A 13,862-nucleotide genomic window follows, 5' to 3' on the forward strand; every position below is an offset into this window, starting at 1 on the left:
AGCTTCATTTGTAGTCTTCCCGTGATCGCCCAATGCGAGGCGACCCACTGACCTTTGGTTCCCATCGAGTCCTGATCGTACCCCTCATTTAAAGCAAACAACCGCATTTCCAAAAAGTAAGTCCTGGAACCATTACACCTTTCCACATACCTCGGAGCACCTCGTACCTATTGTATCCCCATAGCACTCTGTGCTTCATTATGGCTGCATTTCATTTGCCCTTCACTGTTATTGTTTTTTTCCTTAATTTCCATATATCTATTGCCTTCGTTTATCCATATACCAAGGTATTTATATTCTGTTACCCGAGGTATTTCCTGGCCCTGTATCTCCACTGTCTGTTCACTGTTTTCATTGAATACCATAACACCCTATTTTCTAACACTAAATTTTCAAACCTAAATTGTGGCCTTCTTGTCCACAGGTATTAGCCAGACGTTGCAAATCACTTTGCTTGTTAGCTAGCAAGACAATGCCGTCCGCATAAGATAAACCTGGAAGCTGCTGTTCTACTACTGTACCCGCCTGTTTGTATGAGAGAGTAAACCCGATATTACTTCCTTCCTCCATCCTCACCATGCACATCACAAACAGCGGTATAGATAAAGAGCACCCCTGCCTCAGTCCCTTGTTGATATGAACTTTCTCCTCGCTCCTCATCTCTTCCCGTTCAACGCAAACGGTATTTTCTAGGTAAATATATCTCAAAAGCTGTAGACAGTCGTCACCTAAGCATTCCCCACTTCCAGAATATCCCGCAAAAATGTTGCGGTCTATGTTGTCATAGGCTCCTGTAATGTCTAAGAAGGCCATATATAACGGTCTGCTTTCTACCTTTGATATTTTTTATACAGTGAACAAGCACAAATAAGTAATCATCCAAACTGCTACCTATTCTGAAGCCATTCTGAAGCTCTCCCAAAAATGCCATTATTCTCTGCCCATGCTTGAAGCTTTAATTTGATTGCCTGGATTGCTAGCCTGTATGTTACTGATGTAATGGTCAACGGTCTATACTGTCACGTGGTGGTGACGTTAACAACACAGTGGCAATACTGTGAAAGGCAAAACTAGATTTCATTGGGCGAACCTGTGCCCACAAAACAGGCTACACTTATAGCACAACGAAAGCGGCGAACACAGTCGGCGATCGTCGAAAATCTGATCAGCGGGTCAAGCGCGTCGGCTTTTATAGAGCAGTCGTCGAATGTTCCAGACTAATCGTTTGGACCCGCGTGCCTTCCACAAAGTTCTACACCATTCGCGTTACGCGATGAAATCAGATAACACAAGGTTCGGCGACAACAGACAGCCGGGTAGAAGCATCGATAACTTTCCAGAAACGTCGGATACATGCAGGCGCGTCCGTCGCTGTGCGATTACAGTTGTTAAGCGGCGAAACGTGGTCGCCCGATAACGATAAGTACACGTGTCAATACGAGTGAATTCTGTCTTTCTCCCCCCTTACCTTTATAAATTAAATTCATTCTACTTTGTCGCCAACTGTCTGGTATTCGTCTATCTTTTATTAAAGTTTTTTCCACTGCTTTCACCATAGCTTCCTTACTTTTTTGGTCCTAATTCATTAATCAGCCTAATGGGAACCTCGTCTAGCCCTGTGGCTGTGCGCTATATTGCACCATATTGCTGGCTTTACATATTGCTACGCAGTGGCGCCATCTATGAGCAGTCGGCATGCTGGCTTACGCAAGCGCTCCGTTTTACATGGCAGGTATACGCTCGGCGGTAGTTTTCTGTCGTTTGTTTTTCGCGCTCGTGTCGTCTATGTAGTATGACGTGGCGCCTTCTACGTGGAAAACAGTTCCGTAAGACGTGCTGAAGTGATTTAAGTCGGCATGACCGGACTTTCTGCTGGCGTTGAGGCGGACGGAGCACGCAGCGCGATGTGTGCGCGAGTGTTTGAGCCTGCAATCAGCCTCGGAGATCAATTCTGCATTTCTGAATGTTCCATTCACTAATGTGACCGCATTGCAGTATTATCCTCTAGTTCTAAGCTGCGGTTTAGGAGTAATGAAACATACGCGACGATCGTAACAGCGTGGGTGCCGTTCTGCTACGATAGGAGCTGTGTTGTTATACTTTGACGATCATTCAAACTGTTAGCTGCAGATTACATTGCGTGACTACTAGGTTCGGTGGATGAGGTCTCTACCCACGAATTAAATAATTTTTGTTAGTAATAACTACATAGCTTCCAGTGTCAATTAAGCTTGTCCAGGAAAGCAACCGTTTACGAACGGCGCGAGTGTCCTAAGCAGTGGTAGGTGCTGGATTACAGATATCTTTGTTCTATATAGCGCATGGTCCTAGCATACGGCATAAACGTTTATAGGTGTATAAACTTTACGATCTATAAACTATGTGAAGTCATATTGCGGCGTTAACTCGTCTTTTTATTTCTTTTTTCGAGGAAGACCACAACCGACTTTTTTTGTCGGTTATGTTCGTTCCGTTCTCTCCGACACACTCACGCGTATTACGGAAATCTTGTCCTCAAAAATAGCCATCCAATTCTTATTATGCGATCACTCATATATTATGGCTTTACATGCCAAAAAACCAGTGCCGAAGCACACAGCTTATATATGTATCGTGCTGGTTCACCAACCGCAGCGATCGCTGTATTGAGCAGTGTCATCGGCCTTATGCAGGAAGGCTAGCGTAGACATATAGTGATTTCAAGCCTACTAGACTTGAAATGCGTGAGAACGATGCCCGTGTATCACAATTATTTGACAGCGCCTGCCGCTTAGGTGTTTCGTGGTTGCCTTTGGTTGGCCGTACACGAGCGTGCGCTCTTAAGTTTTATGTTTTAGTCCCTGCGCCAAGCGATCAGATAGTGAGCAGATTTACCATTTCATACTGTCAATTCACAGACACTAGTTTTCTTCGTTGAATTGAAACCGATATACGCTAAATAGTTCACAACACGCACATACACACCGCGGCTGATGTTGCGCGTCACATGTTTGCGCCCCCAAGAGATATTTCCGCGTACTGTAGTTACCGATGCACCGAAAAGGCTTCCCTGACGACCTTATATGAACGGACATTGCGTAAATTTCACGAAGTACGATCTAAAACATATCGAAATCCTTCCGCAGCACGCGACAGCTATACTTTCAAGCAGCGCCGCGCCGGATCACACAAGGCAGCACGAAAGGAGAGGAGGAAAGGCTCGCCGCGCGCCCTTTTGCTCCTCGCCCAATGAAAAGGTCTATATATACGCTCTGAACCACTCCCCAACGCGGTGTGCGCAACAGCAGCCCGCAGCAGCAGCAGTGGGAAAGTCGAAGGAAGAGGCAAGAAAACTTCGCTTTAAAAACTGGGGCATAGTTTTTATTCTACGTAACATTAAGAGGAAAAATTGAGCTGGGCAGGCCGCGTGATACGTAGGACAGATAACCCGTCGTCTGTTGGGGTTACAGAATGGACCCCAAGGGGTGGCAAGCGCAGTGGGGGACTGCAGATCATTTAAGCGGTGCGCCGAAATGTTTTCATGCGCAACTTGGAACCAGCTAGATAGACTGGGGTAATTGGTGATCGCTGGGTGGGGTTTTCGTCCTTCAAGGGGCATAAAAATAACATGATGATGGTCATGGTGATGAATGACCACTTTGTAGGTGGGTAGGTCTGTAGGTTACTAGACCATCTTGTTTTGGAGCTCTTCAATTAAAACAGATGTAATTGGAGGTCGCTGGCAGAGGCTTTCATCCTGAAGTGGACATAAGCAGGCTGATGCTGCTGATGACGTGCCCTTCGGCGGGATTCGAACTGAAGTGCCTGTCAAGAGGCAAATAATGTTGCTCATTAAAAACACCAGATTCACACGCTCCAATGGGTGTATTTGAACTAAGGTCCCCGAACGCAGCAGCCTCGTGTCAGCCTTACGCCTCAGCCATTGGTATACAGACGCACGGATGTCACGAGACAGTAAAAGCCTTGCAGTACTTTTGGGACGGTTGGCGCGGGCATCACGTCGCATAAGAAGTTCCTTGCCTGGTGTCTGCCACCATTCGTGGTGTCATTTCACCGCCTTCGGGATCGGCCAATTTTGGCCAGTGCAGATTTCGTAGCGGAGCAGGCTGTAACGTCTTACCTCCGCAGTACATTAATTACTAGATTAGTCGTCGTGCCATGGTCGTCGCCTGGCCCTCCTCTTGCCGTTGTCGTCACACACACGGTTGCGTGACACACATAGTTACCCTATAAGGAGATGCTAGTGACACACACACGACCCTGTACGGACAAGTTGCGTCATCTGGTAACGCTTCGTAGAACTCCATACGACGCTGCATAATCAGCTGCCTTCGAAGTTATTTGGCATATAACATGTTTTCGCGTTCACTTGTATATTCTATTTTCGCTTCAGTGTAATAATTCTTCTTTTCCGAATATTTTAGGTACGAAAGTATTAATGTACATACGGTGTTCCACAGGGCAGCGTGCTAGGCACTTCACGTGTTCTAATTTATATTAATGACCTGCCTTCTAACATCCCCTCCTGCATGCGACTATTTGCTGACGACTGCATCGTATAGCGCACGATTGGAAGTCATGATGGCCACCTCATCCTCCAGAAGGAACTTTACTTTGTTTATGCTGGTGTGGTAAACTGGTTTATGACGCTGAACTCGACTAATTGCAAAACAATTTTCTTGTAAACAATCACTTTATACCTTCACGTATACTGTAAACAACGTTTCACGGCCCCGTGCAGTGCCATATTCGTACTTAGGCTTGCATGTTACATCAGACTTTTAATGGAAATTGCATATCACCAACACATATGCTAAACCGTCACAGACACTGGGTTACTTACGTCGAAATTTGCGTCATTGCTCAGCTAATACACGCAAATTGGCATATTTAACCTTCGTCCACAGCTTGAATTTGCTTTGTCCATCTGGTCGCCTCATCAAGAGCATTTAACTTCTGTGCTGGAAGCCGTACAAAATAGAGCCGCTCGATTAATTTCATGTAAATATAACCGCCATTCCAGTATAAGCAAAATTAAGTTGGAAATTACACTCCAGACGTTAAGCAAGCGTCGTTCTGTTGCTCTTTTATGCTTATGTCACACTGATCTTGGGGCCGTGCGGATGTTGGGAGAGATGGAGTCGGGAGACGCAGGCGAGCACAGCAAACAGACTTTACTAATAACAAACCCAAAATAAAACACACTCGAAAAGGAAAAGTCAAAACTCAATTGGAAAAAAATAAATATCCACTCTTGCTTAGCCAAAACAATGTCCTTATCCTCGCCTACGTGCGTCCTTAGCGCGTTTCGCGCGAAAGTCCGGCAACTCTGGCCTATGGCTGCACGCTAACAAAAAGGAACGCTCTTACAAGGTTCGGCTGTCGCACGTATCTCCAAGACCGATATGCGTCAGCTCCTGGTCCCAGTAGGTGCTCCTGCCGACTTTCAAGCTTTGTTGTGTTATCGACCGGCCAGCTTCTCCGTCTCGGGTGTCGATGCCCCGAACTATGTCGGTGACGAGGCACTCTGGCCTTCCGGGTTAGGCCTACCGCCGCTACCTCTCCGAGTGCCGACGAGAAGCCCCGGGGACTATCGTCCGTGCTGGTCTGCCGAAGAAGGGGGATACAATTCCTGGAGTGCCCGGCAGCGCCGTGGGAGGCTGCAGCAGGTCCAGGGAGCCTCGCTCGAACGTCGCCGAGGTCGACGGCCACACCCTGGGTCGCCAGGGTCACGGGCCAGTCCGAACCTCCATGACTCCCGTCGCCAGTGCGAAGCTGGCGCTCCAACCTTCTTGGCCCAGACTTACGTCGATAATCCCAGCTCAGCGCCGCTTCTCTCCCGATCACCCCTGGGTCACGTGCCTCGAGGGCTCGTGCCGTTCGGACGGATCGGTGCACATCGTCCTCTTCTTTTCTTCTTGTGCCCCATGCCTCTTACATATGACAGCTTAATACACAAATGTATTCACAGCGTAACGCCATCCCCACTGCCACTTGACAAACCATTAGCCATATCCAGGCACCTTTATAATCACCTCAGCATCAAACGCATATTTGGTAACACTAAACCTTTGAATTCTTCGGCCTTTCCACAAGTCATCGCACTCTGGAACGATCTTCCAGGTACCATTGTTTCAATCAGTAACCGCGAACGTTTCCGCAAGCATTTGTGTGCACATTTTACGGAGACTGTTTAATGATGCGTTTTTTTTCTCTGCTTACTGTTACTTTTCTTTGCTCTTGTTCATACTCGTCACGGATTTTGTTGTATAATCCCCCATCACTCAATGCTCCGACTGGAAGCTGTGCTGTACATATATATAGTAATAAAATTGGCAGTGGCTTAGCTCGGCTATGCCATGATATACGTAGCGAAAGCGAAGGCATAGAGTTAGCCTTGGTTAATCTTGATTGCAAGTCCAGGTTAGTCTGGTTGTCTAGCTATGTCGCGGCGTTTAGCCAGTCGTTCGGCGCGCTGTTCGTCTGTTTCCTGGGCGATTCGTTTCCTCTTTATCTCGTTCCGATGTCGATTCCAGGCCTCCTTCTGCTTATCAGAATTGTCGCCGTCCATACTGCCGCCTCAACTGTGGTTGCGAGGCACGCGAGCCCTCCTTTTCAATCCTCCTACATGTTATCAGGCATGTGACGCAGCTGGCAAAGCGAGCGGAGGCGAGCGCAACGACGAGGAACGCGGTGTGACGTCATACCAAACGGCGGCGGCGGAAAGGCGCGGCGCTGCGCAGCGGCGGAACATAAAGCGGAACACCTGTGGCTCGGTGCTACTAGTGACGCATGCGCAGTAGTGACTAGGGAGAGAGCGAGAGAGAAATATCCGCGGCGAGGTGCGCGTTGTGACGTCATGTGCCTCCTCGGAGCACCACCACGGCGAAATTGCAAGTTGGCGGCCAGTAAAGCTTTCGCTTTAATACGCTCGGCGCAGTGACGTAGCAGCTATGGTGTCGGGCTGCTAAGCACGAGGTCGCGGGATCAAATCCTGGCCACAGAGGCCGCATTTCGATGCAAGCGACATGCTGAAACGTCCGTGTACCGTGCATTTGGTGCACGGTAGAAAAGCTCACGTGGTAATTACTAATCCGGAGTCCCCCACTAAGGCGCGTTTCATAATCATATCGTAGTTTTGGCACGTAAAGTCCTAAATTTCAACCTGCTAAAAATTTACCTCACGTACATACTTCTCGCGCTTACAGCTACTACATTTTTGGGCACTTCTAACTGTTTTATGGAATTGTAACTCTGATCATTGTGTCATTTTAGGGATGAATTGAGCTTGGAGGTGTAGGGGAGCAGGCGCCCTGCACAGGTTTCTCTTTTTTTTTTTTTTTTGCCTCTTCAACGTCTCCAGGCGCCTGTATATATATATTTTTTTCTGGTCGGCTGCAATGAATTTCAGCAGCTTACCAGAACCAGCAGCTTCGTGTTGGCAATGGCAACACGAAGATGTGCCTGATTGTTTCCCCTTGGTTTTTGCACGCTCAGGCAGCACGATGGACAAGGCCGAGGCGCACCGCTACTACCGGCGTGGTTGCGAGGCCGGCAACGGCAAGGCGTGCTTCGGCGTCGGTCTCGGTCTCACCGCCCCGGACAGCGGCGTGGCGCAGAACGTGACCGAGGGCCTGGCCTTCCTCTCCAGGGCATGCGACATGGGCGCGGCCGACGGCTGCTACTTCGCCAGTTCGCTGTACATCACCGGAAGAGAGGGGCTGCCGCGCGACCTGCGTCGCGCCTTCCAGTTCGCCGTGCGCGCCTGCGAGTTGAATTGCATGGAGGCCTGCTCCAACGTGGCCCTCATGTACGCCAGGGGACAGGGGGTCGAGAAGGACGCCGCCGAGGCTAAGCGATACCGAGCCATCGTGGCCGATCACAACGAGCAGCTGAAGAGCAACAGGGGCATCGAGATGGAGCAGGGCACCAGGAACTGACCGTGGCTGTGGAGAAAGCATTGCGTTACGAAGCGCCTAGAGGAGCTTTCTGCTAAAATCACCGTAGTGAACTCTGGCGCTACGATCGTTCGGCCTCCATGGGAAAGATGATTAGTACGTGAATTTGCGTGATCTTCGTGCTTGTGGCTTCATATATACGTTCTCTTGGCCTTGTTCGCTATGCTTTATCGGCCTTAGTTGACCAAAATACTGAAACAATCCTATTTTGTTAAGCGCAGAACGCGACATAACTCGGCACACTTGCGTAATAACTGCGCATTGTGGCCCTTATGTTGCAAAAGTTTGTTGAAAATGACTATTCTTCAATCTAACGAAGCCGTTTGAAGCCATACGGTCGAATTTTAGGCAAATGTATACGCTAATCTTAATTGCCGTTCTAGTTCAACTGTCATGCCTGGAGCACCCGTAAACACTAGTGCCGCTAGTAATTAAGCGAGCTCACCGCGAAGCCACTCTTTTCACTTTTTCCTTCGCAGAATCGGCCCAACGTCTGACCTCTGAAGGTCAGCGAATTGACCAAAAATGTTCAGTTCCCGGTAGCTATTAATCGAGGCGCACTTCTTCGGTTGACCTGCCGTACTCGCTCTTCCTCCAGCGTGGGAGCACTGAAATCTACCGCGTGCTCTAGCGTGGCGGTCACGTGTTTGGTCGATGCGTTTGGCATCCCTCGTGTTGCGCAATGCTCCCTCTTCTTTCCTCCGTGGCTGCAACGTAGCCGCGGAAATGAAGAACGGCGGCATATACGAGTCGTCGCGTCATATAAGGTTAGTTCTCTCACTGAGCGAAATGTTCGCCGAGAAAGGTTGAGTTACGAGAAGCTGCTGTGGTCGTGTACTCAGTGTCAACACGAACTTTGGAAAATTGGGGAAATATAAAATGGCTAGGAAAACAGGCAGGACAGTCGGCTGTCAAGAAAACCCAAAGCGGGCAAAGGGGGTCCCTTGATGGCACATCGTGGTTTTGTTGTGGTCCATTATAGACTAGAAGAAGACTCTAGGTGGCGCCTCGTTGTATTCTAGTCCCTTAAACGGAGAAAGACTCCTGGTGTCTGTGACTTCAGATTCAGCGGGGAATTTTGCTTTTACGCGTTCGCAGTGAAATAGTGACCGTGGTGGCTATGCATCGCGCTCACAGCTCCAGTAGTGTTCCTGATAGTATAAGCTCCTATGGCCTGGAGCGCCTTCCTCGCCTTTGTAGTCGGGTGGTCTAAATTGGGCGGGAGGTCGTCAGTTTGCCTCAATCGACGCCAGTAACAAAAGCGGCGCATGACGATATGCTACGTACCGTTCCATTTTTTTTTTTTTTTTTTCGGTGGTTAGGTCTGCCGATCGAGTGTGGCACTGTCTAAACATCGTCCTACGCGCGGCCTTCCACTCCCTCAGGAGCGCAGAGTTGGGAGTCCACCGAGTCCGGGTTTCCGTGTAGAACTGTATGTCGAGTCAAAATAAATGCAATTGCACTTTTTGGCCGTGTTCTCGCCGCCGGCGTTGTGTTCCGGCTACGAAGGTGCATGCGCGGCCCCCGCACCAAGGCTTGAAGGTCACGTGATCTTCGGATACGAGGGCGACGTGTGCATGAGGGAGCACTAGAATGCGGTTGAGTGGGACGAGCGGCTGGGGCGGCGCATGCGTTGCGGCGAGGTGCACGACGACGAAAAAATACTGCGGCGGTTCTGCGATCGAACTGGATTGGGCCGCATCAGGGTCGCGCCTTCAGAAACTGCTGGCGATTCTGCTCGGCGGGGTCGTTCGTACTGCTTCGCGTGCTACCGTTTGCGATCAGACCGTTCAAATGGTGTTGGATACGACATGTACAAATAATTGGATACGACATGTACACTCTTAACCCAAATTACACCCTTTGGATATCGTATCTTGCCACACAACGATACACGTCATCTGTCTTTTTCGTATTTCCTTTCTTTAGCGCTGGCAGCCCGGTAGTTCCAAGTTACGAACGGCATGCGCGTTACCAGCATGACAGAGCATTCTAGGCAGGAAAGTAGCGAGCGCAGCGTTTCCAAGAAAGGAAACGCGATCACGACGGATGACGATTATTGTTGTGTGGCAAATATACACCCCAAAGCGTGTACGTTTGTCTAAGAGTGTATTTTTGCCTTAGGAATAGATGTATTTTTCTCTCTGCTTTATTTCATTTTATTGGTTTTTGATGCCGCTCGGTGACTGCGCGTGCATTGCGGCCGCAGTGACGGCTTTCATTCTGCTAGGACCATTGTGTACGGTTCCCTCTAGAGAAAAAACATTTTCCTTGTTCCTTGTAGTTTTTCATCAGTTGGTCTTGCGAAGTGCAGAAGGAAAAGAAACATGTGTAAATGGCCTGCTTGCCGCTTCAGACAAATAAGTCATATCGGCCCCATCTGGCGCCCTGTACTCATATTTACGGGAAGCACTCCGACAGAAAAAAAAAAAAAACTGCAGTGCAACATACCATTCATGTTTCCGTCTTCCTCGCGTAACAGAACGCGGAGTAATCGGCACGTTTTTTTTTTTTTATTGCGGTCGGCACTCGGGCGCCGAGAACAGCTTTATATAGGTAGCGTTTATATATGCTAATATTTGGTCATAAGCCATGTGAAATTTTTTGACCAGGCCATGCTCAACAGTAACAACAAAACTCAGTGTCCTTCCACTCTGTGAAGAAGGATGACCAGCGAAGCTGTGTATGTGGGCGCCTTAATGGCGAACTGCACCTCCGCCGCGGTTCGGCCCGGCATTGTACTATCTTCGTGATTGTCGCCTGCGTGGCCTCCGGCGAGGATCAGCCTGGCATTGCAGCACTATCTTCGGGATGTTTTTCTACACGCGGACGCGTTAGTGGGGAAAGCAGCGCTTAACAGTTTCGCTGTTAAGTGGATATGGCGTTGCGCTGATAAACTCGAGCTCACGGGTCCAAACCAGGTCGCAGAATTCGATGGGAACTAAATGGAAAAGCACTCGTGTAATTCGGTTTAGGTGCACGTTAAAGAACCCCAGGTGGTGAGAACTGAACAAGGTGCCTTAAGCGCTTCGCCAGACGTAAAACGCCAAAATTTGTTTTATAACAAAAAAACAAGAAAGAGTAAAAACGCAGCTGCGTCCTTCGGCTTTTTTCTAGAGGTGTAAACGAAATAAATTATTCTCGAGTCTGATTTCCGAGAAAAGCATGTTACGCTTACCTTATATTTCATACCTAAATGTAATGCCGTTCCCGACTGTACGTCCGCTCAACTAAGCAGCTTCTTTATTATAAACGACTGCTTTCAGTTATCCGGTGTACTATCATAAGGCAATAATGGAGCAATTAAAGGAAGGGCATGCCTCATATACACGTGGAGATGTTTCTAGATCTGCTGCAGTGTGTTCGTTGAAAAATATAAGTGTGGTACCACATGGCGCACCCAGTTTTAATGGGTCGCAGTCTTGCAGACATGGTGAGACTGTCAAAAACATGTTTTCCTTGCCTGAATCAAGTTTCCAGATTTACAGGCTGTCCCAAAACGGGCTGTTCATTTTGAATGACAGCTAGGAACTTGTTCAGCAGAACCGATTAGCACACGTGCGTTAATTCTCTCGGGAACTGTTGCGCCTCGGCGCAACAACCACGACTCTCCAGCAGCACAATCATTCGAAATAAGAGTCCTCACTGGCGTCGGCCCCTCACCTTCGAGGCTTCAACAGTGCTCTTCTTCCTTACATTCGAACGCAAACGGCTATTCAACAATTTTTAATAGTGAATTCTGAAGTCGAATACAATCTGGATTGCAAATGCCATTCGAATAGGCTATGTGTTTCTACTTCATTTTTCCTGCTGGCACGTTAAAGGACATCGCCAGGCAAGCCATGGAGATTAATTTCGTCAAGACTTCCCGGTCTCCCCGATTGAGTCAGAGCACACAGGCAATACCTTGTCCCTAACACTGTTGTTCATATTAACGTCCAATAATTGCCTTTGTTCCTTTTCTCGGAAAGTCTGTTGGTTGACCTGGGGCTGGTGCAGCTTTTAAAACAAACATGCTTATTCCGGACGGGAGTTCTCACTTTATCAATCAGTGCATTCAGAATCTTTTATAATTTTTCTCTTGCGCATATGTCGCGTGCCCTTAGGTTTACCTAGAAGTGCATTGGTCATCTGCATCTATTCGCGCCACGCAGTTAATGAACCTGCCTTCACCCGAACACTCGGAGAACAAGGACGCCCCCACTACATACAATGAAGTCACGAAACACAACTACCTACAACGTAGAGAGTATAGCACGCCACACCGCACGCTCACTCTAGCTCAAGCGGTTACACTCAGAATGCTACAAACAGACACGTACCCCACGCAAAACAGACTACACCATAACATGCCTGAGCTCTACGACAAGTCTCATTGCACCAATTGCAATACATCCCTTAACGTCTATCATTTACTGTGGCCGTGCTCGCAAGCTCACATAAACTGCGAACAGGACAAGCGCAAGTTTGAGGAAGCAATCCGGAACGAAGAACTAGCTCCCCAACTCTGGGCCGTCCAGCAGGTCCACGACGCCGCCAGGAGACTCAACCTCCCGGTTCCGTCGTGGGAGACGCCCACTCCATGAGAGCCCCAAGCTCTCATGGTCTGCAGGACCTCGAATAAAGTTGGTTTCCTTCCTTCCTTCCTGGTTTGTTTCACTACAATATTGTTTTCTTTGATCATTGTCCCTGATCGATATTCCACCAACAAGCAGAGCGCGTAAAATGACACGATATCAATTAAATTTTCTTTCGTAGTTTCATGTTGCAGATAGGCGGCCTCTGTGGGAAAAATCACGTGTTACATTTAGAAAACAATGTTAAAAATTGGAGAACGCTTAAGCTTCGCCTTCAAGAGTGGAACGCGATAGCGTTATCGCACCCCGTTCGCACCGCCTACTCAAAGACGCTACGCCAGCCAAACGTCGCGATCGGCACAGATAGCCGGGCCCCGACGCGCCATGAACGCGGACGCGATCATGGGGCGAGTGGCGCGCCACGTGTCGGGACAGCGCCGTACATTGTGAGGAGGGGGTCTTCTGTGTTTGCCGCAAGATGGCTCTGCGTGTGCGCAGAGCGCAGAAGAACTGTAGCGGAAACGTACTTCGGTACTCGTGAAACGGCGACTTCTGTAAGTTACATGGCCATAATTACCGATATACACCGCAGTATAACTTTCTACGGCACGTTTCTAAGGCAACACCGCATTCACTAGAGGCGATTTTGTCCCGTTCTGAAGGAACGAGCTCGTGGCTGAGTGGTAGCGTCTCCGTCTTACACTCCGGAGACCCTGGTTCGATTCCCACCAGCCCATCTTGCAAGACGTTTTTGATTTATGAAGTGCCTTCTGGGATTTGCCGCTCACGGCGTTAGTGTCGCCGACGACACCGGGTTTTCTGCGACACGAGCTCCTTAACGCTGTCGCGGTAAAACCGCAGTTAACCTGGCTCAAACACAATTTGTACCGGCCGACAAGACTCGTGGGTGCGCACCAATCCAAGTAAAACAATGAAAAAAAAAAATTGAAAACGGCGTCTGCCAGCGTCCGCGCAATGAACGCGCGCTCGCTAGCAGACGACGCACTTAACAACGACAGCAAAATTGGAAGACGTCGTGATGTATAACACATGCCTGAAATATATATATACGTAGCATAGAGGTGTTAAGAAAAATTTGCAGTGGAAATAAAGCACCATTATAAGAGCTTTCTGTAGTACAGTGTCGCCCCCTGTCAGATCTCTGTGTCATCGCACATGTATGTTTTGTAGTTGTTTAACTAGATGGCGCACCCCCCTTCTGTCATGTGACAAGCTTGGACCAATCGGGAGGTGTCATCTAGCATGTGAAGCCTTTATAAGTGATAAACGGCCGTGGGTCGGTCGAGTCTTCGTTCCGGTTTTCATC

General features: G+C 48.7%; 1 protein-coding gene across 1 annotated transcript in view; it reads left to right on the forward strand.

Moving 5' to 3' along the window:
- Coa7 (Cytochrome c oxidase assembly factor 7) overlaps positions 1–12,600 on the forward strand; it is a 37,525-nt gene extending 24,925 nt beyond the window's left edge. Inside the window, exon 3 of the mRNA XM_050167368.3 lies at positions 7,498–12,600. Coding sequence (XP_050023325.1) covers positions 7,498–7,940 — 443 coding nt within the window. The 3' untranslated portion in view covers positions 7,941–12,600. The remainder of the gene's footprint in view (positions 1–7,497) is intronic.
- Positions 12,601–13,862: the final 1,262 nt, after the last annotated feature.

The sequence above is a fragment of the Dermacentor andersoni genome, chromosome 11 (genome assembly GCF_023375885.2).
Source record: "Dermacentor andersoni chromosome 11, qqDerAnde1_hic_scaffold, whole genome shotgun sequence".
Lineage (NCBI taxonomy): Eukaryota > Metazoa > Arthropoda > Arachnida > Ixodida > Ixodidae > Dermacentor > Dermacentor andersoni.